The sequence below is a fragment of the Hippopotamus amphibius genome, chromosome 3 (genome assembly GCF_030028045.1).
Source record: "Hippopotamus amphibius kiboko isolate mHipAmp2 chromosome 3, mHipAmp2.hap2, whole genome shotgun sequence".
Lineage (NCBI taxonomy): Eukaryota > Metazoa > Chordata > Mammalia > Artiodactyla > Hippopotamidae > Hippopotamus > Hippopotamus amphibius.
In genome coordinates this window covers 145,189,443-145,216,639 of record NC_080188.1, presented here as the reverse complement: position 1 = coordinate 145,216,639, position 27,197 = coordinate 145,189,443, and the positions used below count along the sequence as shown (strand labels likewise).

The window sequence follows — 27,197 nt, the reverse complement described above, 5'->3', positions numbered from 1 at the left end:
CGCTCTCGGTGGGAATGTAAATTGGTGCAGCCAGTGTAGAAAACAGTATGGAGGTTCTTCAAAAAATTAAAAATAGAACTCCCATACGATCCAGCAATTCCACTTCTGGGTATTTATCTGAAGGAAATAAAATCATCTCGATGAGATATCTGCACTTTCATATTCACTGCAGCATTATAGTCAAGATATGGAAATAGCTTAAATGTCTGTCGGTGGATGAATAGATGAAAAAATACACACACACACATACACTTATATATGAATGTTGTTCAGCCTTTAAAAAAGAAGGAAATCCTGCCATTTGTAACAACATGGATGGAACTTGAAGACATTATGCTAAGTGAAATAAGCCAGATACAGAAAGGCAAATATTGCATGTCTCACGTGCTAGTAGACTCTCAAAAAAAAAAAAAAAAAAAAGCCAAATTCCTAGTAACAGAGAGTAGAATGGTGGTTACCAAAAGCTGGGGAGTAAGGGAAAAGAAGTAAAAAAATAAACTCCTTTAGAGCTTGGGAAAAAATGTAATCCTCACTGTGTTCCAAGCACTATTCTAAGCACTTTATGTATTATAGCTCATTTCATCTTCAAAAGAGTCCTATGAAGTGGATACTATTATTATCCCCATTTTGCAGATGAAGAAACTGAGACACAAGAAGTTCAGTTACTTGCCCAAGGTCACACAGATATCACACGGTAGAGAGAAATCTAGGCCCTCAGCAAAATAAAGAAGTTATACCCAGAAAAGGATCACCAGGATCCATTGAAGCACACACAGAAAACTGGGGATCCCAGACTTCCCATCATCAAATGCCCTTTTGCTCCTGAGCCCACAGGGGGCCTCTCTCTCCCACGCCCCCATCTCTGGGCAGTGTAGCAGGTGGTTCTGCTTCTACTTATTTTTCTCACCCTGAGAATGAAATCTCCCCATTCCTGGCAGGAAGTAGCAAGGGTCAGCCTGGCCTTCCTGCGCCATGAGCATTGAGGAGCATCTCAGAAGGCAACGCCCCAGAGCAAAGCTCCCCACTGCGGTTCACGCCTGGGCCTCCACCCCACAGCAGGGCAGCGGCCTCCAGAGGGCGCAACAGGCAGATAGGCTCCAGTCCCGGGGCTACTGCGTTCTTGGCTCAACCCGCTCCTTTCCTCTCCCAGCCTCCCACCAGCCCCAGCCACGTTGCCTGCTACTGATGCAGTATTAGAAGAAAAAAAAAAAAAAAAAGCCTCTAAATTACATATGTGTTAAGGGAAGAGGCTGGAACAGTGCTCCGGGCAGAGTTCTGGTTCTGATTCCCACTCTGGGTGGGGCAGTGAGCCACTTTGCAGCAGCTCTCCATGCCAAATTCCTCTGTGCTATTTCAGGGCAAATAGAAATGCCTGGGAAGCCCTCTGAGCAGCCCTGGAAGGGTTGACGGCCAAGCACATGCCATGCCCCAGGCAGGGAAGCCCCAGCAGCAAAGGTGCCAGCTCTCCACCCAGCATCCAGAGTGGGACCCAGCCCAGGTCACCCCCACGATGAGCCTTGCCCCAAGCCTCACCTACTCTAGAAGCACAAAAGGGCACCTTACTCGTCTCCACACTCTTTTTTTTCAATAAACACAATAAATAAGTCAGCAGCGGTTGCTGTCTCCAGAGTCTGTAGACCAGACAGTCCACTGTGTGAGAGGGAAGCTGTGGGTAGTGGATCTGGGGCTCTGCACCTTTCTAACTTGTGCAAACTCTGAACATGCCCTTGTCTGGGCCATGGCAGTTTGGCTTTCAAGAAGTGGAGATCAGCCCTCCGCCAGACAGGGAGTCTGGCACGTCCTCGGGGTGGCCCTGTTCGAATTTCTGGCACTACATAAATAATAACAGTCAACACAATGGCTTTCTAGTAATTCATAAATCCTTATGATTCATAATTCTGTATGATTCAAACCCCTCGGCTGGGCCCAGGTGCTCAATTAGCAGCTCCTGGCACCGAGAGCTCGGCCTGCTCACTAGAGAGCCCTTGGTGAACTCTATCTCATGCTGACACACTTCCACTTTTAACTCCTTTTACTGATCATTTCTTTCCCAAAACATTTTTAGTTACTAGAAAATCCTCTCTCTTATGCGTTCTGCTTCTCCCTCGCTGGCTTTGTATATTTCATTTTCTGGGAAATGAAGTTTCACTGTGAAGCCCCTCTGTTTGTGAGCCAAATATCTAGCATCACTGATAAAAACTTTAGTGCCACTGGGATTGTCTACCTCTTCTAACTAAATCTGCTTTTCTTTAACTGCTGGCATTCAAGATGACTAGAAAACTATCTCTGATTCAATGTCTTCTCGTTTTAACAGTCAACATTGTCATGTTTTGATTTCCTATTCTTTTCCATTACATATTTCAGCATTTTTGCAGTATTGTGCATTAAATGTCTTTTTTGACAAATCTGGTTAAAAGGAATAAAAGAGTCCTCAGCCTCTTCACCACATCTTTGGCAGGTCCAGGGTGTCTGGTCCTCAAAGGCTTTCTGAAACCCAGGTTTAGAGAGATCGCAGGTCACTGCGACCTAGACAGGACCATTGATTAGCTGAGACCATGCTCACGGTCCACCACCCCACTGGCTTCATCCAGTGAGCAGGCTGGCCTCCTTCTCCCCTGACCAGGTCCACTTCCCAAAAGCCTCTCCTGTCAACTGCGTTGTTCAGAGATCCAGGTCTCTGCCACAGCATGGATGCTTGGAATCAGATTTGTAGCATCTGAGGGAGCAGCAACGGGTGGCTGCCAAATTCACCACCTACTTTCCCCCAATCATATCAACCTCAGCCTTCAATGTGCAAAAATCTCCACAAAAATCATGTTTATGGAAATTATATCGCCATGGCAACTGTAAAGGTCTCACAAGTATTTTTAAAATAGCAAATTAACAAAACCCACTTATAAAAATCTAAAATCTGTTCCTTTATGGGCATTACTGAACATACAGATTCTAACAAATACAAAATGTGTTTTGTGACATGATGGCCGAAAGTCAGTAAAAAGGGCTCCTGGTTCTGGAGACAGAGGGTTGAATTTGTGAAAGCAAAGTTTCATTTTTCTAATAAGAGGTTGCACCTTGGATATATTCTGGAAAATTACACCAAGATCTCCTAGCACAGAAAAATGCGGGTAAGAGACCTGAATTGCTGAAATACTAATTTCTTACTTTCTATTTTCACATCACTGATATTATTACCTTCCCCACTCTGCAAGACTATTCCATTTTTAACTCATAGGTTTTTAACAGTTGCATAAGCTTCTGCTGCTGTGATTTAGCCTGGCTGAATATCTATTATAAAACCTGCTTCTCAGAAGTCTGCACACAAATCACACAGGAGGAGGAAAAAAACAGATTCAGAAGTACCCAACCAGAACCTTTTTTGCTTTTTAAAAATGTAATTGGTATGGCTATCAAAGGGGATCCTTTTAAGTAGATGATGCGCTAATTTTTGGTGTCTTTTGTAAAGACTTAAAACATAATAGGCGTATTTTGATGACTCTTCTCATAACAAGGAATCTTTGAGGGTTTTAACAACTCAAACTGTGGAGGTTCTTTTTGAGAGTTGAGGAAGAAAAATTAAACCATGCACCTGACGACTTTGTTCTCTAACTGGTCTCACTCTCCAAAGGGAGGCGAGTGGGGGCGGGTGCAGCCAAAGGAAATGGGGGGGCAAAAAGCAAAATGATGGGTCCTCCAGAGCAGAACACACACGGAATTGAGGCCGTGATTTGCTTTCAGTGTCTTCCATGTACAGCAGGAAGCCTGAGGAGGAATAGCTGTTACAAGTGCAACAGCCTGGGCTCACGCTGCATCTTCCAAAATGATCATAGAGATGGAGAAATAGCCAAAAAAAAAAAAAAAGTCTCTTGTGAATGGTGAGCTAGTTCTTGAAAGGTGGACGGTGTTCGGATTCTTGCGGAAGGGGAGAAGGGGTAGGGAGAGGGTTGAGCAGCCAACAGGCCAGTAAAGAGGAGGACTCCAGGGTAAAGGAACAGTGGCTCCTGGGGCAGCGATGCTTCCAGCAACCTGAATCTGCAGAGGGGACGAGGTGGGGGGCAGAACCTGGCTTCTGCCGCTGGGGAAACGAGGGGCAGTGCAGAGATCTCTGAGCCAGGCGCCAGGAGCCAGAAGTGCCCAGGGAGGAGCTGGGGCTGGTGCCTGCCGTTATACAAGAACATGAAAACCCAGAAAGGAAAACCCAGAAAGAAGATTCCTGGGACCCGGGGGCGCCGTTCAGCACCGTGTCAAGCCCCCCCTCCCCGCGCCGCCCCCTCCCCCAGGCACCCTTGGGAATGTGGCATCTCACGAGCATGAGAGCCATTTGGAAGCTGGACGCCCACGCTTTTCTGGCTCCGTGTACTGGCTGTTCCAGAGCTTCCAGGAGGAAGACTGTTAGAAACCAACTTCTTTATGAAAACGGCGGCTGGGGTGGGGGCGTGCGGTCTGGGGGGTTGGGGGCTCGGCGGTAGTGGTTCAGGATCGCACAGCCCAGTTGGGGGCGCTGGAAACACAGGTCTCTCTGCGAGTGGGAGCCAGGGTCTTAATGCAGTGACTATTGGCAGAGGTCTGGGCAGGACCAGGAGAACCAACCAGCGAAATGCTGATGTTTAGTAACAGCAGGAGCAGGAAGGGGGGTGTCGTCTGAGTCTGGAGATGGCTGGGTGGAGGAAGCCGGTGCAGGACAGAAGCCATAGTCATACACAAGCCGGAGGGAGCCGGAGGGGCCAACATCCAACCTCTCTCTTCCTTTCCTCCATCCCCTGCCGGTGCCTCCCCTTGGCCAACATGCCTGGAGCACATCAGGTCACACAGAGGTCAGCCCCCTGGCCAGGGATGAGCTGAAAATGGATGGGGGGGCGGGCACAAGGAAGGATGTGGAAGCCTCCGCTCCTGCCCACCTCTGCAAGGGCAAGCCTCATGCCCTCAGAGCATAAAATCAGGAGATCAGCCAGACTGCATGGGTGGGATGAGTTGCACAAGCTGCTGGAGCAGACCCCCATTCACTTCCTGACTTAAGGGGACATGGTGCATATGACCTTGATCTCACTTCGTTGACTATCTCAGCACAAACAAGGAGGCAAGAATAACAGCCACTCTTGCTTTGGATGAGTACAAAGTGGGGCCCATCAGGGAGGTGAGCACGGTCAGGCCTGAGAAGCTAGGATCTCAGCCCAGCAGGGGCCACACTTCTTCCCAGCTCATTACCAGTCAGCACGTGTGGCTGGGCTGCTGCTTGGTGCTCTGTGCTGGACCACACTCTAGGGGAACACAAAAGAGGTGTAGTTGAAGAGACATGATAGATTAGAAAACCCAAAGTTTGAGCAGCAGGTAGGCCAGATAATCCAAAAGAGTAAATAAATGTTCGATTTTAATGCATATTCTACCCATCACCCTATTCCCTACCACCCGTCAGTGTTCACTGTCTTCAGACTTATGCTAAGAACCACGTGCATCTCCCCCATGGTTGGTGGTAGTGCTGATCCCCTGATGCCTGAGGGGTGGGGGGTGGAGAACCCCATGCAGAATACGAAATGATGGCATGAAAACAGCACTAGGGTGACATATTGCTTACTCCTTCCTTCCTGGGTCTACCTTTAAGGGGTGCATGGGTCCATCTCCAAGTACCTATTATACATCCTAACACAGGATAGACCAGCTCTCAGTCCTCAGGGGAACCCACCCTGGAACATCAACAGCGCCCTGTGGCAGGTTCTGCACTGGGCTCAGAAGAGAAGCTGGGAAGGAAAAATAAAACACACAGCCATGGGACTTCCCCAGTGGTCCAGTGGTTAAGACTCTACGCTTCCAATGCAGGGGGCTCAGGTTTGATCCATGGGCAGCAAACGAAGATCCCCGCCCCCCACCGCAAAAAAAAAGTGTACAAAAACAAACAAACAAACAAACAAAAACACAGCTTGTTCCACCCAAGTGTAGGCCCAAGCAATTGAGGTCTTGCCCAGGCCATGGCTTTTCTCTGCTTTCCTTTTGCCCAAATCAATTCCCAAGCCCCAGGGTAAGGCCCCTCTCCTCAGAGTCCAGCACAGGCACTGAAGCCCCAGACCTCGGAAGCCTGGCCACAGCCAACCTGAGAGCTTTGGTGCATCAGCCACTGCCCCTCCCGGCTTCTGCCTTGAGCCTCAGAACCCCAGTGTTAGGGCCTAAGATGGTTATGTTTATTTTTTCCTTCCTGAGTCAGGCCACAGGGTGATCCCTGGAAACATTCCACTTGGATGGTCAATCCACATGTCCCCTCAGAGTGACCGAGGCTAAGGGTAGGCTCTCCCATCCCCTCCCAGCATGGTGTAGTCATTGGTTGTTGGCTTGAGGTTGGTTTCTTTGTGGTCCACAAAGGATTCTTGGAATCCACACTGAGATGTCAAAAAGAGGAATTACCGAGACAAGAAAGACTTCCCCAAAATAGCTCTGCAGCATCAGGACCTGCTCCAGCTCCAGCTGAAGCATTCAGATGCCTGACCGGTCCCAAAGGAAGGCTGGGAATGCAGCATGGTCAGTCCCAACCAGCCACTGCAAGGTGGGCCAGCTGTGTGCACTGCCCAAGGGCCCCAGCCTCCCCGGAAACTCACTTTAGTCATAATTAAGCCTGTTGTGCTGATGGAGCAGGGGAACAGCTCACATTCCCAACTGGCTGTAATAAGCTCTTGTGCCTCCTTGGGGTTTAATGGTTGGTGTCCCTGAGAAAATCTCTTTTGGGGGTCCCTGCAAGCCAATGCCAGCTTGTACCATGACTTTCTTCCTGTGGCCCCAGGCAGCCCCTGAGTGAGTTAGAGCTGGTAGACCTTAAGTGATAGGAAAACACTTACATAGGGTATAGTAGTTTCGATTTAGGTGCAATTGCTATATCTGAACTATATAAGTTCAGACGTTTGGCTTTTAACCATATAATTTTTAACTTCTCATTTTAAAAGACTTTCAAACTTACAGAAAATTTCAAGAATAATACAGAAAAATCCTGTCTACCCTTTGCCCAGATTGACCAATTTTTAACACTCGACTACATTTGTTTTGTATTTCTCTCGCTTTCGCTTTACACATTATCTTTTTTCTGAACCATCTGTAAACAAGCCACATACATCATGGCTTTTTATTCCTTAATACTTCAGTGTATGTCCAAAGACAAGATATTCTGTTACGTATCCACAGCACAGTTACTGATCTTAGGAAGCGTAATATGGACACAATATTTTTTTCCAATATAGCGTCCATATTCTAATTCTGTCAATTGTCTAATAATATCCTCATTGGTATTCTTCATCTCTCCATACAGAATCCAATACCCTCAAGATTATGCTTTGCATGTAGTTGTCATGGTTTTTTGTCTCCTTTAATCTTTCATAACGATGATATTTTTGAAGAATACAGGCCAGGTATTTTGTGGAATGCCCCTCAATTTGGGGCTTTTCTGATATTTCCTCAGGAATAGATTCAGATTATGCATCCTGGCTAGAATACCACAAAAGTGACGTTGTGTCCCTCTCAGGAGGTCACATCCGGAGGCATGCAATGTCTCGCTGCTCCTCCTTGGTGATGCTAACTTTTTAAACAGCTTTATTGAGATATAATTCATACACCATAGCATTCACCCATTTAATCATTCAGTGGCTTTTTGTATATTCAGGTTGTGGGCACCATCACCACAATCCATCTCAGAACACTTTTATCACCCCAAAAAGAAACCCCATACTCATTAGCAATCATTCCCCACATCCTCCCCACCAGGCCACTCCTCCCCGCACAACTATTTTCTGTCTCTCCGGATTGGCCCCTTTCTGGACGTTTCATATAAATGGAATCACACAATATGTGGTCCTTTGGGACTGGCTCCTTTCACCTAGCATGATATTTTCAACGTCTAGGTAATGTTATTTTGTTCATCCATTCAAGATGCTGGCTGGTTTCTCTGCCGTATGACGTTTCCCCTTGCAAGTAGTAAGCATTCTGTGGAGAGACACTTTAAGATCATGCAGGTATCCTGCTTCTCATCAAAATGTCCCCCTAGATTTAATTTGATGGCTATTGCCCAAACCAATCTTTATTAAAGTGGTTTACTAAGATTGATTGCCTCGACTGCTTCCCCCTCCCTGTCCACCCCCCACACTTATCAGCTGTTGGCTGAACAACGTGAAAGGATGGATGCTGGCCCGGCTCTTCCCAGTCACATGGTGACTGTCCTCAATGAATTCCCCACAGAACAAGCCCTCTGTCCCAGCCACGGGGCGGCCAACATCCCTCTCCTGCCCCATGTCCCTCCCTTGAGTGGCTGGAACACCAAGGACCCCCGAGAGACACACGTGCTGTGGCACAGCCCTCCTCCAGTCCTGCCTCAGCCCTGAGAGCTGGACCCCTTCCTTCCCTCTGAGCCAGGAAGGCTGAGAAGTGACATGAGAGCCTGTGTCCCTTGTGTAAGAGACACGCTCACTAGGTTAACGGAGCAAGGACGTGCTCTTGACTCCACCTTCACAACCAGAAGTCAGTTTGCACACACATCTTTCCTTGACAAATGCCTACTGGACCGTGCTAGGTGCTGTGGGAGGTCGAAGGTGATAAAGCACGGCCCCTCCCCTCAAGGAGATGATTTATGTAAGAAGATTAAGACACAAACAGAAGAATAGAATTTAATGTCCTACGACCTACGTGGCCTTGTAGCCTCAGGAAGGAGGAGCACCCCCCAGGGGAACGGTCAAGAAAGGCTTGGACCGGCAGGGGCGTTGGAGGTGGGCCTGGAAGGTGGGCAGGATTTGGACATGAAGGTGGGGGAGGGTGTTCCAGGCAGGGCTACAGAGAAGCAAAAATGCACAGGCAGAACCATAAAAGCAAGTCACCCAGTCTGACTCAGTAAAGGGAGGGAAAGAATAGGTAAAGTTCATTGAATCCTGGTGGCTCCATTGTGGAAGGTGAACTTAGTCCGTGGACGACAGGGAGCTATTGAAGGTTTCAGAGCAGAAGAATGAAAAGGGCAGAGCTAAGACATGGGCAGAGATGGGCCTGATCTGCTAAAATAGAAATTCTGTTAAAATCACAGGTGCACTGAGCTGTGGCCCAGGAAGACCCACATCCATCTGAGGTGCTGTGGGCGCTCCCTTCTGCCGCCTGGCCTAAGGGTGACTTCTCAGGCCAATGCAACACCCACAACCAGGGCCAGAGCCCATCTGTCCCCAGAGGGAGGGGCTCACTCCACCTTGGAAATGGCCCACATTTCAACTTGCGCCACTGGTGCCATGCTTTTACATTTTCATTGAGAAAGCTTTTCTTCTTGGTGAGATGCTTCTTTTAAAAACAAAACAGAAAATAAAATATGACAACCTCCCAAACAATGTTTGTTCCGGAAGCCTTCAGGCGGCTCACATCTCGCCCATCTGGGCCTTGCCTTCTGAGACGTGGATGGCTGACTAGCAGAACTCTGAGACAGTCACAACCAAAAGGTGCCCAAACAACCACTCTTCCTCAAAACCACCTGCCTGAAGGTGTCCTGGTCATGTTAAGCTTCCGAGGTTCTGAAAGGAGGGTGGCCAGATGGTGAGACTGGAAGGCAGGGCAGGGAAAGGAGCAAAAGGCTGTGAATTTGCTAAAAGCCACTGAGCTGTACATTTGAAAGAGTGACATGTATGGTATGTTGAAAGAGTGACATGTATGGTATGTAGCTATATCTCAATAAAGCTGTTATGAAGGGGAAAAAAGGCTGGGGCAGTGAGGAGAAGAAAGTCCGAGTGGTGGGATCACAAGTGGTCACTGACAAGTCATGTGTTGTCCCCTGCAGCTCTCACCAGGTCTTTACAATACCCGCGCACTCACTGGATTCGACAGATAGCAATTAACCCTCCAGTACAAGCCAGGCACTGGGGTAGGCAGGAAGGCCTCAGGCTGGGATAAGTGATGTGAGATTGTGGGTAAGGGTCTTGGGTCTGGGAGGAGGCCTCTTCTCTGTAAAATAAAGGGATTGGATGGCCCTAAAGCTGCCTGGCCCTGGGAAAAGTAACCATTTTCTTTGTTGAGGTTTTAGGACAGGTGACAGGCCCTTCTCCACAGACACCAAATTATTCTTGGCTTCAGGGTCAAACTCCTCAGTCAGTGAAGACCAAAGCCTACAGAAGACCTGCCCATGGCCCCTACACATTCCAGGCTCCAGGACAGCCCTGGTCTCATGTAATTTTATTCTTTTCAAGAAAAATGACTTCTTCAATGAGTTTAAGACCTTTCATAAAATAAATGCAAATAAGTATCCATCAACAGACAAATGGATGAAGATGTGGTATACACACACACACACACACACACACACACACACACACACACACACACACAAAACGGAATATTACTCAGCCATAAAAAAGAATGAAATAATGCCATTTGCAGCAACATGGATGGACCTATAGATTATCATACTAGGTTAAGTAAGCCAGAAAGAGAAAGACAAAGATCATATGATATCCCCTCTATGTGGAATATAAAATATGACACAAATGAACCTATCTACAAAATAAAAACGGACTCACAGACATAGAGAACAGACTTGTGGTTGCCAAGAGGTGGGGGGGAGGGAAGGATTGGGAGTTTGGGACTAGCAGAGGCAAACTGTTATATATAGGATGGATGAACAAAAAGATCCTACTGTACAGCACAGGGAACTACATTCAATATCCTATAATAAACCATAATGGAAAAGAATATAAAAAAGAATATATATAGGGGTGTGTGAGTGTGTGTGTGTGTGTGTGTGTGTGTGTGTGTGTATAACTGAATCATTTTGCTGTACAGCAGAAATTAACACAACATTGTAAATCAACTACACTTCAATCAAATTAATTTTAAGAAAATGAAATTCTGTTATTTGCAACAGTGTGGGTGGACTTGGAGGATATTATGCTTAGTGAAATAAGTCAGACAAAGACAAATACTGTATGATATCACTTCCATGTGGAGTCTAAAAAAATAAAACGAATGAATATAGCAAAGCAGAAACACAGAGAGAACAAACTAGTGGTGACCAGTGGGCAGAGGGAAAGGAGGAGGGGCAAGATAGGGGTAGGGGCTTAAGAGATACAAACTACTATGTATAAAATCAGTAAGCAACAAGGGTATATTATACAGCACAGGGAAGATAGCCGATACTTTGCAATAAGTTTAAATGAAGTATAATCTATAGAAACATTGAATCAGTATGTTGTACACCTGAAACTAATGTAATGTTGTACATCTACTACAGTTCAATAAAAACACATCTTCCCAAGGCTGACCCCTGCCCCTTGCCCAGGTGACAGGGCTTCAAGGCTACCAACCAGCAATATGGCCTCCAGGATGAATGAATGGTTTCCCTGGACTCATGAGCTGGGAAGTTCAAACACAGACCTAGGATCTAACTTTTACAGTAAGATAACAATAGGTAAAGCTTGTGGGGCATTTGTGTGGGTGCCTGTGCGTCCAGACACACGCACAAACATTCATTCACCCGCTTGATGCTCCCACAGCCTCTTACCAAACGGGAGCGTGGCCTCAGAGACACATCTCTCGCAGAAGCCCAGGGTCTGGGGGTTATAATGGCAGAGTCTTCTTGTAAATGGTAAACCAGGCCCGGGAGAACGTGCGCCGTTCCCCCCGAGCATGTTGGGTGTGTGAGCTCTCCCCAGCCCCACCCCCGCCCTCTGCAGTGCCCCACAGGAGGTCCCGGGTTTCAGCTCTGAGCCAAGTGGGATCAAATGCTGAACAAGCTGCCCTGCTCATGGTTCTCCCGCCCGCCCTGCTGTCACTGTGAGGACAACCCCAGGAACCATCTTGGGAACAGAGGAACTTCTGTTCATGTGAACGGGCAGTGATAACCCTCTTTCTGATCGCAGAACATAATGACCTTGCGAAGCGGCGGAGTGGGGATTATTTCCGTTTCACAGATGGGGAAACGGGCTCAGAGAGAGGAAGGGGCTCAGGGCCACATGTGTCTGAAGAACCAGAACTAGCTCTGGGGCCTCCTGACTTCTAATCCACCCCCTTTCCGCGGTGTCTTGTGGCTTCACGAAGCTGCTGCACCACTGGAGATGTGGCTTAGCCCAGCGCCCTCCACGTCACCCTGCTGTATCTACCCTCCCCACCTACCTGCACATGGCAGCATCCCTTACAAGCCAACGTATAAACGTCACTACGCCAAGCGACACCTGCTCAGTGAGTCTCCCATGGGACGTAGCCCCTAGTGAGCTGGCTCACAGCCTGGGCAGCGACACTTTGAGGCGTGACTGGGTCAGGTTCAATAATGTAAACGGCATCCACATTTCTTCCAAGATGTGGCAAGAAACGGACTGCCGTGGGGAGCAACCTGGTCACTCAGCAGGCGATACTGAGGAGGTGTGTGTTTAAGTGTAGACCCAGGAGGCCGCTGAGCAGAGGAGTGCTGACTCCCCCTGCTGCACACGCGCACTGTGCTCCTGCTCCGGGCCAGGGCTGTGCTCCCGCTGAGATGCAAGGTCAGAGGAGACGGGGCCCCTGCCCTACACCGCATTTCCATAGTGAGAGTGCTCTTAAGGGAAATGAACTAGGGAAAGACAGGGAGTCTGGGGAGGAGGCAGAGAGCCACAGTTTCAAGTAAGATCATCTAGAAGGGGTTATGGGCTGAATTGCATCCCCTCAAAACTCCTAGGTTGAAGTCCTAACTCCCAGTGCCTCAGAATGTGACTGTGTTTGGAGAAAAGGTCTTTAAAGAGGTAAATTACTTCAAATGAGGTCTTCAGGTTGGGCCCTAACCCAATATGGCTGGTGTCCTTATAAGAAGAGGAGATCTGGACACAGGGACACACAGAGAGAAGACCACATGAAGACACAGGGAAAAAGTGGTTGTCTACAAGCCAAGGAGAGAGAACTCAGGAGAAACCAACCCCACTAACACCTTGATCTTGGACTTCCAGCCTCCAGAACTGTGAGAAAATCAATTTCTCTTCTTTAAGCCGCCCAGCCCATAGTAGGTGTTCTGGTAGCCCTAACACACTAATACAGAAGGCCTCGGTGAATTGGTGACATCTGAGCAAAGACAGAGGATGTGAACAAGGGAGCCACGTAGATGTATGCAGAACAAGTACTCTGGCAGGAGGAACAGCAAATGCAAAGGGCTTGAGCTGAGGAGGTGCCTCTGACATAGTCAAGACATAGTGAAGAAGCCAGTGGGGCTGGAGCAGAGTAAGCAGGAGGGAGAGCAGAAGATGAAATCAGAATGACAGTGTGGGGGATGCTCTGGGGCCGTGCTGTCCGATACAGCCCAGCTGTGGCTGCTGGGCGCTTGAGTGGGGCTAGTCCAGACCGAGAGGCAATGTAAATGTAAAACTCACAACAGATTTTGAAAACCTAATACACACAAAAAAGGAATAGAAAATATCTCGTTTATAATTTTTATACTGAAATGCATTGAATGATAAAATTTTGGATATCCTGGGTTAAGTACAATAGACTAATAAAGTGAATTTCACCTGTTCCTTTTTACTTTTTTTATGATATAGGTACTAGAGATTTTTAGATCACACCTGTGGCTCCTGTTATATTTCTTTTGAAAAGTTCTGGCCTAGAGCCTGGTGGGTCATCCTGAGGACTTGAGCTTGTACTTGAGTGACGTGAGAGCCACTGAAGGGTTTCCAGCTCAAAAGTAACATGATCTGACTCGCTTGTGTTTTAAAAGGACCACTCTTATTGCCATGGTGAGGACAGACTATAAGAAAGGTCAGTAAAGGCAAGCAGCCCATTAAGAGGCCATTGTGCTCTGGAGAAGATGGAGGCCTGGACCAGCAAAGTAGACACAAGGTGGTCAGGAGTGGTCAGATACTGACTACATTTTGAAAGCAGAGCCAAGTGTCTCCTGACAGACTGGGCGTGGGGTGTGAGAAAAAGAAGAGTCAAGGATGAATCCCTGCTTTTGGCCTGAGCTACTGGAAGGATGCCATTTGCTGAGATGGGGAAAGACGAGGGAGAAGTAAGTTTAGGGAAGAAATTCAGAAGTTTGGTTTTGGATAAGTTAAGTCTATGATGCCTTTTGGTTTCCAAGGGGAGATGCTGAGAAGCCAGCTGGATATAAGATTCCGGAGGTCAGGGGAGAGGTCTGAGCTGGAGATCTGGATCTGGGAGTCTTCATCACAAGGACATAATTTAAAGCCAGGAAACTGAGCATGAACATCAGAGGGGTGAGTGTAGGTGGAAAAGAGATTGAGATCAAAGAGAAGATCAAGATCAAAGGGAAGATCAAACTCAAGAAGATCAAGTGCCCTGGGGAACTCCCAAGCTTAGAAGTCGATGATATGAGCAAAGGAAACAGAGACAGATTCACAAGGTATAAAGAAAACTAGGAGAGGGAGGCGTTTCAGAAGCCAAGTGAAGACAGTGTTTTGAGGAAGGAGTGAGCAATTGTGTCCAATGTGACTGAGAGGTCTGGGAAGATAAAGACAGAATTGACCACTGGGTTCAGCAAATCTGGAGGAGACTGGTGATTCTGACAAGTACAGTTGAGGTGAGTGATGGAGGCAAAAACATGCTTAGAGAGAGAATGAGAGAAGAGGGATTGATGACAACAGATCTAGACAACTCTTTCAGGGAATTGCACCATAAAGGGGAACAGGGAGATGGGCAGTGGGCAGAGGTGGGTGTGGGATCAAGAGAGCCTATTTCAAAAAGATGGGAGACAATTTTAGTATGTATATGTGCTAAGAATGAGCCACTAGACAAAAGAAAATTGATGATGTCAGAAAGAGTGGGAATTCTTCTAGTGTTTTCCTTATCTCCAGAGTATGTTTATATTGCTTTTTCTCTTTTATCAACTTTAGACATCATTTACTGACTTTCTGCTACGATACATGAGTCAGCTTACTTACACCATTCCTCTTCTCCCTTCTACTCTTGTTCCCACATTATGCCATTGTCCCAATACATCACTACTGTATGTCAGTGCTGCTGCTGATTTTCTTGGTTGCCTTTATTTCTTGGTCTATCAACGACAGACAGCACGTCTTGATCACCCACCTCACACGAGGAGGGTATTCACACCTCTACTCTACCCTCCCCACACACGTTAGTCAACTTTGGTAGGCTGCATTGGGACAATAACAACAGAAACAACAGAAAAATCTCAGTCACTCAGGCTTATTTCTCACTTATGTGACATGCCATGCTCTGCTTCTGATGACCTCTTTATTCTGGGAAGCAGGTTGAGGAGCAGCCCCAATCTGAGACCTGCCATTCTCATGAGAGAAGGAAGAGAACAATGGCAGAACCTCACAATACCTCTGAAAATGTCTGCTCAGGCATGGCATATGTCACTTCCACTCAGTCAGTTGGCCAACGCAAGTCACGTGGCCAAGCCTGATATCAATGGGCAGGGAAGGAAGTAGTCCCCTCTCACAGGAATCGTGGCAGGCCATATGGCATTAAGTGGGGATGTGCCATCATCTTTCAGAGGATAAGTAGGAACAATGACTTAATCTATCACAATCTACCTGCCAGCTTCTACAAGCGGGTTTTTTTTTTTTTTTAATTTTCTATTGCCAAGGTGAAAAAATCTTACCTCCTCCTTTATAGCTATTATTAAGTAGTCTTCAGTGCTTTGCCTGTGGTTGGTTTCAGAAGTTAAAAACCACTAAGGAACACGTATATCATTATGACTAAGCAAGTATTCTTCACTGCAGAATCAGAAAGAAGCTAAGAGCCCATATTGTGCACCACTGTTCCAAGGACAGACTCTATGCACTTAAAAGAGACTTTCTTACATTCCATCACTCGCTTAAAATCAGGCCACATTTTGATTTGCTTCCTATTTGAGATATCCCTTTAATAAAAAGTTTTTTTTTTTCCTGAATTTGTTACTACCTCTCTTTTTTATTGTTCACAGAAGAAACACATGCCTTCTACATCATATCCCTAATATCCTCAAATTCTTTCTCATTTATTGTTTGAAATCTTCTATTCTTTTTGAAACCTACTGATCTCCTGATATAATTGGGTAGGTTGCTTCATTTGGGGATCTTAATGCTTTTGCATAGCTTTTTGTCTTTACTACAGTTACTAATCGCCTTCTGTTTTTCTTGCTTGCTCTCTTTTTTGTATCACAACTTTAATCTCTTGCAGTACACCAGTAATACTCTCTACTCTATGGAATGTCCCCTCCTCACATCATCCTCAGAAACCTTTTTCCTGGAGCCGTCCACCCTCCCACTCTAATGAAGACTGACTGCCCTCCAGGCTTGCTGGACAATCTTATCCTGAATTGCTTTTCATGGCTGCCCTGAATTGGATTCATCATTCCCTGGATCTCATATCTTCTTTCTCAGTTTACTCTCTTGTTTTGCTGAAATACATCCTCAAATAACTTCCTTAAAATGGTTGAATAGGATGCAAACTTCCTTGGTCCTTTCACCCTCGGGCCTGCCTCACATATATAAAATAAAGGCATTGGACCAGCTGAGCTCTAATGCCTATTCCAGGAGTATAATTCTGGTCAATGTGCATTCATAAATAGCATACTATGTCAAGGAGAAATTTAAAATGTTAGTCTAGTTAGATAGACAGAGAATAAATTCTTGAAACAGTAATAAAAAGGCAACAACACAAAAGATGCCACAAGGTAGGGCACGATGAATCATCAATTAAAAGCTCAGGCTGAAAGGAAAGAGAGAGAGAAGCTGAGCCAGCCTGTGGCGCTGTGACCAGGGAAGCAAGACCTTAGCTGAATGTCAAAGAGTAGGCAACATATTAGGGATAGATTAAATATTTATGAATATTCAACAGTAGATTAATAGCCAACATTAATCTGGCGGAATGGTTAACAGTCAATGGAAGTTCTCCTCTGTCCCACTTTCCCAGCCACTATCTGAGTTATCAACATTTTCATTTCACCAAGTCAATCAAGATAGATACAATTTTCAAATACAAAAGTATAGTTTTTCTCCTACCAACAGATAAACCCTCTGGCCATTTTGGGGCATAACAGTAAACTTCTATTACACGTATGAGTAATTGTGTATACTTATAAATGCTCTACCTGTTGGACTATGAAAGTCCATGGTCTTTATTAATAGAGTTTCACTGAATAAGAAACTACCATTGTCTGTTTTTCAAATTTATTTTGTATTGTTCCAATGGGGAGTTGGAGTGATCATAAATCACTTCTCCTTCCCATCCACTCCTCAGGAGAGGAAACATCCCTCTTATGGTATGTTATCCTGACAGCACTGTTGCCTGGATCAAGAAGGTACCAGGGAATTATAAGGACTGGGCTTCTCCATGGCAGGTCCTACAGACTGGATGGACCTGAGACACTGTATCAGAGAAAACTATGCCTTCATTCAGCCCAACACTGGCACTCTCATCCAATTTGCAAATGAGGAGAGGACTTGCAGGTAAACAAGTTTCCAGAAAAAAGAAGAGCTCTTTGGGCCAGTGTTGTGACCAGTTTCCAGACAGTAGGAGGGAAGTGAGGATGGCAAGTGCTGGGAAGCACATGATGGATACTCTCAGCAAAGTCTAACCTAATACTACTCCCTCTGGGAAGCTTTCTCTGAACCCCGACCCCACCCCTGGAAGAATCAGTTACTGCTCAGATACTGTTCCTGCTGCCATCACAGCACTTACAAATTTAAACAAAGTTCGCATCAGTTTTCCCCAACAATCTGTGCCATCTCCACTGTTCTGTTCACCATCACATCCTCCGTGCTGGGCATGCGGTGGGTGCTCTGTGTTTGTCGGATTAAAAGCGGCTTTATTTCCTCAAAGGGCAGGGCCAGACATGAATATTCAGTTTTCACAGGAGCATCAGATAAGCCAGGAGGACCTGGAGAAGTGGATCTGGGCTGAGGGAAAAATTTCTGAGAGCTGGGACCATTCAAACCACTGGGGAGAGGGCAGTGCAAAAAACAAACAAAATGCCTGCAAGTTTTGCTTATGCTGCTTTGTCATCCAGAACTCTACTGCAGGTTGAGGGGAGCAGAGAGGTCAACAAGTACTCAGAAGAAAGGTTCCAGAGGGCACCCCCACACACCAGAGATGGGACCAGTGCTCAGCTCTGCAGAAGGGCAAAGAGCAAGAGGGACCTACGGTCTCTGGAACGCTCTCTAATGGCCAGACCCCGGGCTTTACGTAATCTCATTTCATCCTCCTAGCAACCTGGAGAGACAGGCATCCCTGACTCACAGACAAGAAACACCAACAAAGATCTGGAAGCCCCTTCAATGTGGAGAGGGGCAAGGGCCTGTGCACCCAGTCAGCTGTACGATGACAGCCAAAATAAAACGATAAAATGCCTGGATTCAGTTACTGAAAGTTCAGAAGTCTGTATACCCATGGCTCACCTCAGCCTGTCTTATTACTTTTGTAGTTTGCTTTTTTTTCCTCTTTATTTTCTTCTGTCTTCTTAGAAAGCTTTCTTACAAAAATCCCACGGGATTGTGATCTAACAAAGGGAAGTGTAATGAAGGAAAAGCTGGATGCCCAGGGCCGGGGCGCGGGAGGGCAGGGGGTGTGGCCGCAGAGCTAGGCGTGGGAAAGGGGCCTAGTGAGGCACACCCAGGAGGGCTATGCAGGTGCACAGGGGCTGTCGCCTCACCCCGCAGACACCTGATGTAGCTCCTCGCACCTGGCAGCAATGTGCCTCTTTCCTCAAAAACCATCAGATGGCATTTACTTCACCACTTTCAGAAAAGTGGAATCAAGACACATCCCTGCTCACGATCTTCACATCCCGGGAGAGATGGACAGGCAGTGTGTTTTCACTCCAGCTGGTGGGAGTTTCTGACACAACTTGAATTAACGTCTGCTTGCCTCCTCACAGTGTCTCCGTGTACAGAGAGCCGCCTAATGACACCAACCAGGCTGCTGAAGCCACCAACCGGGGGGACACCCAGCTAAAGACCACCTGACTTCCTGCTCAGACCGATGCACTGCTCTGGCCACAGCCTACCCCCCTCCCCCCCCCCCCCAGAGGGCAGAAAGATAAGCACGAAGGCGAACTTGAACATGACCTGCGTGGGTGGGTGTGATGTTCGCTATCAGCGCCGCAGAGGACCCTGCAAAGCCGGCTAAACGCGGGGCGTGAGAAAGGCCAAAGCAAAACAGAAAACCATTGCTAGCGGACCTCTGTTCTTGGGAACTTGGAGCCTTACATTGGCAAGCTTTCTCCTGGGCACAGAGGTGCCTGCCTCTCCAGTCCCGCGCGGAATTGGGGGGTGGGGTGCTCTTAGCACGGAAGAACAGCCGGTGCCAAGCTGGCAAGCTGGGAGTGGGGGGAGGGCGTGCACACAGATTTGGGGGTTGGGTTAGGAGAGCGAGGATCAAGTAAACTTCCCATTTCCTCCCTTCATGACCTCTTCGGCACTCCTGTCTCTGTGATGGGCCTCTTTTAAAATTTCGGACACGGGTGCCATCAGGGACCTTCCGGGCAGCCAAAGTCCGACACAGAATTGCATCCGCGCGCTCTCCACTTTCTCAGGAACGGAAGTGATGGGAGGGAGTCATGGGGTCACCTCTGGCCAAGTGCGGTTCAAACCCCAGGCACCTAAACTAATAAAATCATCCCTCTTCCCCTTGGCGTCCTGCGGGGGTGCTAGCGGAATCGCCGGCACTCCGGAAGGTGGTGGAGGAGACTCTGGCTAAAGCGCTCTCGCCCCCACCCGCGCCCCGCCGCGCGAATGCAGGCGGGGCTGCGGGGAGTCTTCCATCCCGGCTCGCCCCCCTTTTCCCCAGCTCGGCCGACTTCTCGAATGCCCGGGAGCTTGGTCTCCCCCACCCGTGGCCCCAAGGCTCTTCCTGCTGGGGCCCTGCGCCCCTCGGAGAAAGGGGCTCGTGGGAGGGCGCGCGTGGCGGAGAGAAGAGGCAGGATTTGGGGGCGCCTGGAGGGGAGCCCAGCCGGGGCCGAGAGAGCCGTCTGGGCCGCCGCCCACGGGCTCCAGCATTCCCGGCAAAGTTTCTGGCTCTTTGGGGCCAGATTTACTGGCTCCCAGATCCGAGAAGGCGAAAGGCGTGTCAGGGAGCCCTGCACCGCGCCTCCCTCCGGGCGCCCACTCCACGCGCTTCTGCCACCTGCCAGAGGGCGCTGGGAGCGCCGGCGCAGCCGCTCTTGCCGCCCGTGGGCGCCGCCCGAGGGTCCCTCCCCGGCGCCTCCCCTGCCGCCCTCCCGCGCCGGGGCCCGGGGCGCAGGGGTCGCGGCCGCCGCGTCTTACCCAATCCCGGCACGAAAGTGTTGAGGAAGAGACAGATGACGGCCACGGGGAAGGGCATGTAGGGGATGGCGGCGCGCAGGGGGCCCTTCTTTTCGCGGACCTGCACCACCACCCCGCTGGACGAGGACGCCCCCCGGTCTGCCGCCGCCACCGCCGCCGCCGCCGCCGCCGTCTCGGCGTCTTTGTGCGAAGGCTCCATGGCGGGGCGCGCTCCCCGAGAGCCGGGCTGCCGCGGCCGGGGCTGCCGCCCAGGGCACAGGAGGCGGGTGGCGGCCGGCTCCCGGCTCCGGGCTCCGGGCTGCGCGCCGAGCTCAGGCGGCCAGCGTGCTCCGTGTGCCGCGCGGCTCGCCCAGAACCCCGCACTCCCGCGTCCCCACGCGCCCGGCCCTCTGCCGCGCGCTCCGCTGCGCTCCACACCCCGGGCGGAGGGGCGGGGAGGGCGGCGTGACACTCGGTGACAGCGCTCCGACGCCCCTCCCCGCAGGGCCCCTTCCCCGCCCTCTCCTCGTTTCCCCCCACCCCCCAAAATACCACTTACAAGTCAGGGCGGAGGGAAGAAAGTAGAAGAGGCACGCAGAGGGAGCTGGTTGTCCAGATATTGGGAGGGATGGACACACCTCTCATTCCCCAGGCAGGTGAACGGGGCGGGAACCTCAGCCAAGGACACCGCGAACTGGACGTGTGCGCTCGGCTGGCACGGTGGGGAAAGGCTTCGTGGTTGAGTCCTTTAATCTGGAGGATGCATTTAACGCTAGGGAGATGGAGGCAAGAAACGCGCAGCGCCCGGTGCCTAGTATGCCTTAAATTCATTCTGATTTCAATGGATTTAAGTCAGAGAAAAAGCGATTTTAGGATCTATAATAGAGCTGAAAGCAGGACACCCAGCTTTTCAAACAGGTCTCTATGGGACTAGTTAAAATGGGACCGTTCCTTACACACACACACGCAGATGTGAAAAGCTGAAAGAAATGAGCCTGTTGCTCGCAAGCGAGGGGTGGGGGGGAGGGGGGTGGGATGCTGGGAACCATCCCCTGAACAGCTCTGGGGGAAACCTTGGGCTTTCGTGAGCTGGACCTGGTGTTTAAAAAGCCAGCGAAGACACAGCGCCGTCTGGTGTTGATAATGCAGCAGTTGGTATCACAGAAGCAGAAGGATTTGGCCAGGCTGTGTCCAAGCCCGCAGCAGGAGGCCCCATATTTAATTAGATTTTCTGAATAACGCCGGCCTTCATCTCCACACCTGGAAAAAGTGAACGGATGAAAGCACCCGCATCTTACATTAAGGAGAGATATTCAAGGCATCAGAATTATCCAGATATTCAGCAAATCTCTGCATAATTGGAAGGATGCAAATCCACTTTCTTCCCAGTAACCCTCTTTCTCCAGGAAAAATGGTGATTGAATAATCCCCAAACAGCCCAGGGACTCTGAGGAAGGATGCTGAAAAACCGTGTATTGTTTTATGGGTATCTGTATAAAATAATTTTAAAAGCAGATGGTTAGCAGGGGGTAGTGGTGATACTGGTGAGCGCACCCATGTAACTAGTTAGGCCTGGCAGTCAGGAGTGAATGGGGGCTTCCCTGGTGGCACAGTGGTTAAGAATCCACCTGCCAATGCAGGGGACACAGGTTCAAGCTCTGGTCCGGGAAGATCCCACATGCTCCAGAGCAACTAAGCCCTTGTGCCACAGCTACTGAGCCTGCACTCTAGAGCCTATGAGCCACAACTATTGAGCTCATGTGCTGCAGCTACTGAAGCCCACATACCTAGATCCTGTGCTCTGCAACAAGAGAAGTCACCGCAATGAGAAGCCTGTGCACAGTAAGGAGGAGTAGCCCCCAATCGATTGCCACAGCTAGAGAAAGCCTGCGAGCAGCAACGAAGACCCAAGGCAGCCAATGAATAAATGAATAAGTAAGTTTTTTAAAAAAGTGAACAGGACTGATATGTTTGTCTCTATTCGGCCACTAATTACCTGTATGACTTAAAAGAACTCATTTAGCCTCTTATGGGCTTGAGATACTGTGATTGTAAAATCAAAGCAATATTCAGTTTAATACATGTTTATCAAAGGCATAATATGACTTGGCTTCCGGGGAGAGAGAAAGGAGTAAACCCCAGCCCTTGACTTCAAGGGTCTAATAGGTGAACTGATAGATACCAACAACTACAAGGACAGAATTATAGACGGTGACAAATGCTGTAGCTGCAGTAAGCTGAAGGTGCTGAGAAAACATGGACCCATCTGTGAAAATACCTAGGTCTCACGAGGTCTCCCAAAGAAGGTGATAGTGGGTGAGACTTGAGCAATGACTACAGTTAACTACTTGCAGGAAATTTATTTTATTTTAAACAAACATGTATTTATCCAAGCACTCTGCCAGGCACTAAGCGTTTTAACTCATTTAATCCTTACCACACTTTATGAAGTAAGTATTATTTATCACCCCATTTTACCAATGAGGAAGTTGGACCACAGAGAGGTTAAGTAAACGTTCTTTGAAATTTCTTTCGCAGAGCACCTAAACGGTTTTAGGGCCACTAAAAGCAATTCAGGGAAGGAAATGGATTTACATCCTCCAACTTTCTAGGTGATTTGATTAATATCTGGATGTCAGAAAGACATCTAGGCAGAAGCAAAAGCATGTACAAAGGCATGAAAACCTAGAAGAGTAGGAACATTCCAGGAATTCAAGTATGGCAGGACTAGGGCTGGTATGGGCAGGGGCTAAAGATGGCACTGGTGGGGCGGGCAGGAACCAAGTAATGACTGGCAAAGGAATTTGGATTCTATGGAATCACTGCAACATTTTAAGCAGGCATGTGGCTTGAATATTCCAGTCACTATTACTATGTAACAAACTATGACACAGCTATTTTGTTAAGGAAATTGGATAGAGCACAGCTGAGACAGGTCTTCTTTTCTTGTTTGAGAGGACTCAAACAATGGCAGCTGAAACAGCCGTAGCTAGAGGATCCACTTCCAAAAGGATTCTCAACTCTGATACCTTGACTGGGATAACTTGACAGCTTGGTTCAGCTGGAAATGTTCTGTAGAGCACCTACACATGGTCTTTCCACTTGACTTGGACTTTTCACAATGTGGTGGCTGGGCTCTGAGAGGAAGCTTCCCCAGAGGGGGCATCACAGGACCAGTAGAAGCTGTGTGGACCTTCTGCCCTAACCATAGAAGTCATACAGTGTCAGTTCTGTGGGTTCTACTGGTCGAAGCAGTCACAAACCTGCTTAGATTCAAATAGAGGACACCCCACCTCTCAATGGAGTAACATCAAAGAATCTGAACCCTAGTTTTAAAACCACTCTAATGAGATACAGTTTGGGGGAAGGACCACTCAGTCAAGAGTGTGGAGGATGGATATGGGGGTTGTGGACCAAAAAAAAAAAAATTTTTTTTGCCTGTCATTTCAGTAAACAACGAATGTAGCCCTCCATCAAGCCACCAGCTACTGTAGCCACCCTGACAGTGTAACCTGAGGGGAATTCAGGACAGAGGAAAATGGGATACTGGCCCAAGATAGTTAAGATGCATATCAAAGGAATAATTTCAATGAGCCTAGATTCTTGCATTTTCCCAGACATAGGAAAGCATTAACATTATTAACTTGAGATGTCTGTTTTCTGTGATTAGCAGTTATCTTTTGATGTTCAACTACATGTTTGTTTGTTTGTTTTTCAGCAAAACTTCCTCTATATCCCAGCTCCTCCCTTACCTCTTTGGAAGAGTCCTTCAGAGCTATCCGAGAGGCTATTTCCCAGGCTATAGTCATCAGCTAGTTCCCCTAATAAAACATAACTCTCAACTTTTAGGTTGCACATGTTTGTTTGTTTGTTAGTTTGTTTTTCAGCTGACAATGTAAAATTAGGTCTCATGAGAGCAGGGACTCTTCCTGACCTACGTGGATGGGGAATAGGGGAGGTATAGTTCCCAAATGAAATTGGATGTTATTAGCAGACAGAGGAAAAGGGGGTGGCAGGCACTTGTTGATTAAATAACCAGCTGTGTTGACTGTTAGTCAATGTGAGGCTCAGTAAAGCAATTTGGGCTGCAGATCTGGGATCCATCAGCATACAAATAATAGTTACAACTCTGTTGAGTAAAGCAAATGTGGATTAAGAAGACTAGATGTTCCAGGAGACTCACCAGAGACTACTGAAACTAAGTAGAAAGGAGGGAGGAAGGAGAAGGAGGTTTTAGTGGAGAAACACTAAGAGTGTTTTGTGGAAGCCAAAGAGAAAGATTTCTAAGAAGGAGTGGTCAGCAGTGTCAAATGCCACAGAAGGATGGAGTAAGACCCCAAAAGTGCCTGTTGGATTTGGCAGTTAGGAGGTTCGGCTCACTGGAATCCCAGCTTAAAAAGTCCTACCCACTATGTTTGTTTTCAAGGAATTTGTCCATTTCATCTAAATTGTTGAATTTGCCAGCATAAAGTTATTCATAATATCCATGTATTATCTTGTTAATGTCTGTGAAATCTGTAATGATGTCTCCTCTTTCAGTCCTGATATTGCTCATTTGTGCTTTCTCTTTTTTCTTAATCCCTCTTGCAAGGGGTTTATTTCACATTGTACCCATGACTGATATTTGAAGGAGAGTTTAAGATCTAAGTTATTTCAGGTCTCCAAAAAAAGTTAAAACCTTAAAAAATAATCTACCCCCCAAATCAGACACAAATACAGCAGAAGAAACAGATCAAACAGTTGATTACATTAGCCAAATACACCTAGGCCGTGCATTGGGTCATAAAGATAAAATCTGGGGACTTCCTTGGTGGCTCAGTGGTTAAGAATCTGCCTGCTAATGCAGGGGACACAGGTTCGACCCCTGCCCCAGGAAGATCCCACCAAAAAAAAAAAAAGAAGAAGAAGAAAAAAAATCTGTTGTTTGGCCTTGTTCTGTCATCAGCTGAATAAAGTACCTCAGCTTTGGACCTCTTTATAGCTGAAAAAATTTTTTTTGCTTAACTCAGCTTCCAAACTATACAAGGAATTCATGTATCAACTAGGATGGCTCCTTTTGGCAAAGATTACATTGTAGCCTTGGCAGGAGAAAGACAGACTTCATCTGGAGCACCCTGCATTTGAACAATTTCTTAACTTCTCTGAGCCTCAGTCTCCAAAACCTTTTCATCCCAAGTGATAGGCAAGCCCACCTCAAACTAGGCTTAGAGGGAAAAAAAAAGGAATTTGTGGATATGATGGCTTTTGATGTGTGAACTTGGCAAAGCTGAACTACAGCTCCCAGAATTCCCTTTCTAATTTGTTTCCTTTTCGAGTGGGCTACAGCTCTCAAGAGCTGAAGGACAGATGGAGGCAGTGGCCACTTTATACCATAGGTGCACCTTCTCTGAGGTATTTAATAAATACTCATCTAGGTGTTGTGGTGAAGGAATTCTGCACATGTGATTGAAGTCCCTACTCAGTCAACCTTAAGTTAATCTATGAGTGTTCTGGGCGGGCCTGACTTAATCAGAAGTGCTCTTAAAAGCAGGCTTAGGCCTTCTCTGAGGGAGCAACTAACCCCAAGTGACTGTTAGGTCAACAATTGTTCTCCCTTCCTTCTAGATCTTCCTTTGTGACTGCAACCTGTGAGCATCACGTTTCAGCTCTTCCCAGGGGGTTCCAGCTTGCTTGTGATCGTCTCTCCCTGTCTACCTGGACTTCAGATTTGCTTACCAGCCCCCACAGCTGTGCAAGCCAATTCCTTGTAATAAATCCACATCTGTATCCGTATCTATCCATTGATCATCTATGATCCTGCTGGTTCTACTTCTCTGATGGAACCCCAACTGATACAATGGGCTCACATGGCTGGGAAATCCAGAGGAGGGCTCAAAGTATGACAATGAGTCATCTAATCCATTTCTCTCTCTCCGCCCATCCCCCTCATCTCTCAGCTCTGCTTTCCTCTGTGTGTGCTGGCTTCATTCGGTTCATTCTGTATGCTGGTTCTCCCCATGTGGTGAGGAGGGTGGCCTCTGAACACTGGATTCACATCTTCCCAATCAACCCAAGCAGGAAAAGACTTCCTTCTTTCCCAGAGAGACGGGGTTCTGATTGGCCCACCTCTTAGATCAATCACTGTTGCCAGGATACTGTTAAGTTGGACCAGGCTTGTGATGAGTGGGATTCTGTGATTGACAGCCCCCATCAAACCTCAAGGAGTAGGTAGAAGCACCCCCCAAAGAAGAGGTGCTACTATAACCAGAACAGGTATCTGGGGAGGTATGCTAGACAAACATAGCTGTAGCGGCCACAATCTACTACAAAGACGGTTAGTGGGCTTCTTGTTGATGAGCCTTCTAAGTCATTGATCTTGATCCACATGAGTCATGTGTTTGGACTTCCATCTACATGCTGACTTCCATGGACACATCTTCTGGTTGCCTTTCCCAGACACAACACACTCAGTGTGAAGAGTGGTCTTAATGACAGAGCCCAGCCTGTCTTCTGTTACACCTGCACTTCTACCAACTGTGTGATCTCAGTCAGAGCAAGTCATCTCTCTGTGCCTCCACTTAGCCATTTGTTAAATAGGAATTTTCATGCCCACCCTTCTCACACTGAAAGAGCAGGTGTGTGGACTTAGATCATAAATTAGAACAGTCGTATTATTTCAGGTCTTGGGACCAGGTGGATCACCTCCCTGCTTCCTCTGTGGATGGAACTTCTCATCCCCCTTCCTAAAGTGACGTTTGCCCTCCCTCCTCCCCCTGAAGCCATAATGGTGTAATGTTTGCAGAGGAACATAATGAAAGAAAAGGGATGTGTATAAGGCCAAGGTCAAACAGAGAAGTGAAGGTGTGGATCCCCTACTCTCCCATCTTCCCATGCTGGGGCCAGGGTGCTCTGCTGGTCTCTGTGTGGGTCCCTGTTCTAGTGGAGGGGTGCTCCCCTTTATGGGTATTCTTTTTTTATTTGACAGGATAAGCATGGTAGAAACCTTGGCCATAGTCAGACCAGGCTGTCTAGATTTGGACACTAACTGTTTACAGAATT

General features: G+C 47.7%; 1 protein-coding gene across 2 annotated transcripts in view; it reads right to left on the bottom strand.

Moving 5' to 3' along the window:
- Positions 1-20,640, bottom strand: part of STUM (stum, mechanosensory transduction mediator homolog) — a 55,386-nt gene extending 34,746 nt beyond the window's left edge. The window contains exon 1 of one of the 2 annotated variants that reach the window (XM_057729413.1): positions 20,181-20,640. In XM_057729413.1, coding sequence (XP_057585396.1) covers positions 20,181-20,379 — 199 coding nt within the window. In that variant the 5' untranslated portion in view covers positions 20,380-20,640. The remainder of the gene's footprint in view (positions 1-20,180) is intronic. The other variant, XM_057729416.1, reaches the window with a different exon arrangement.
- Between the last annotated feature and the right edge of the window lie 6,557 nt (positions 20,641-27,197).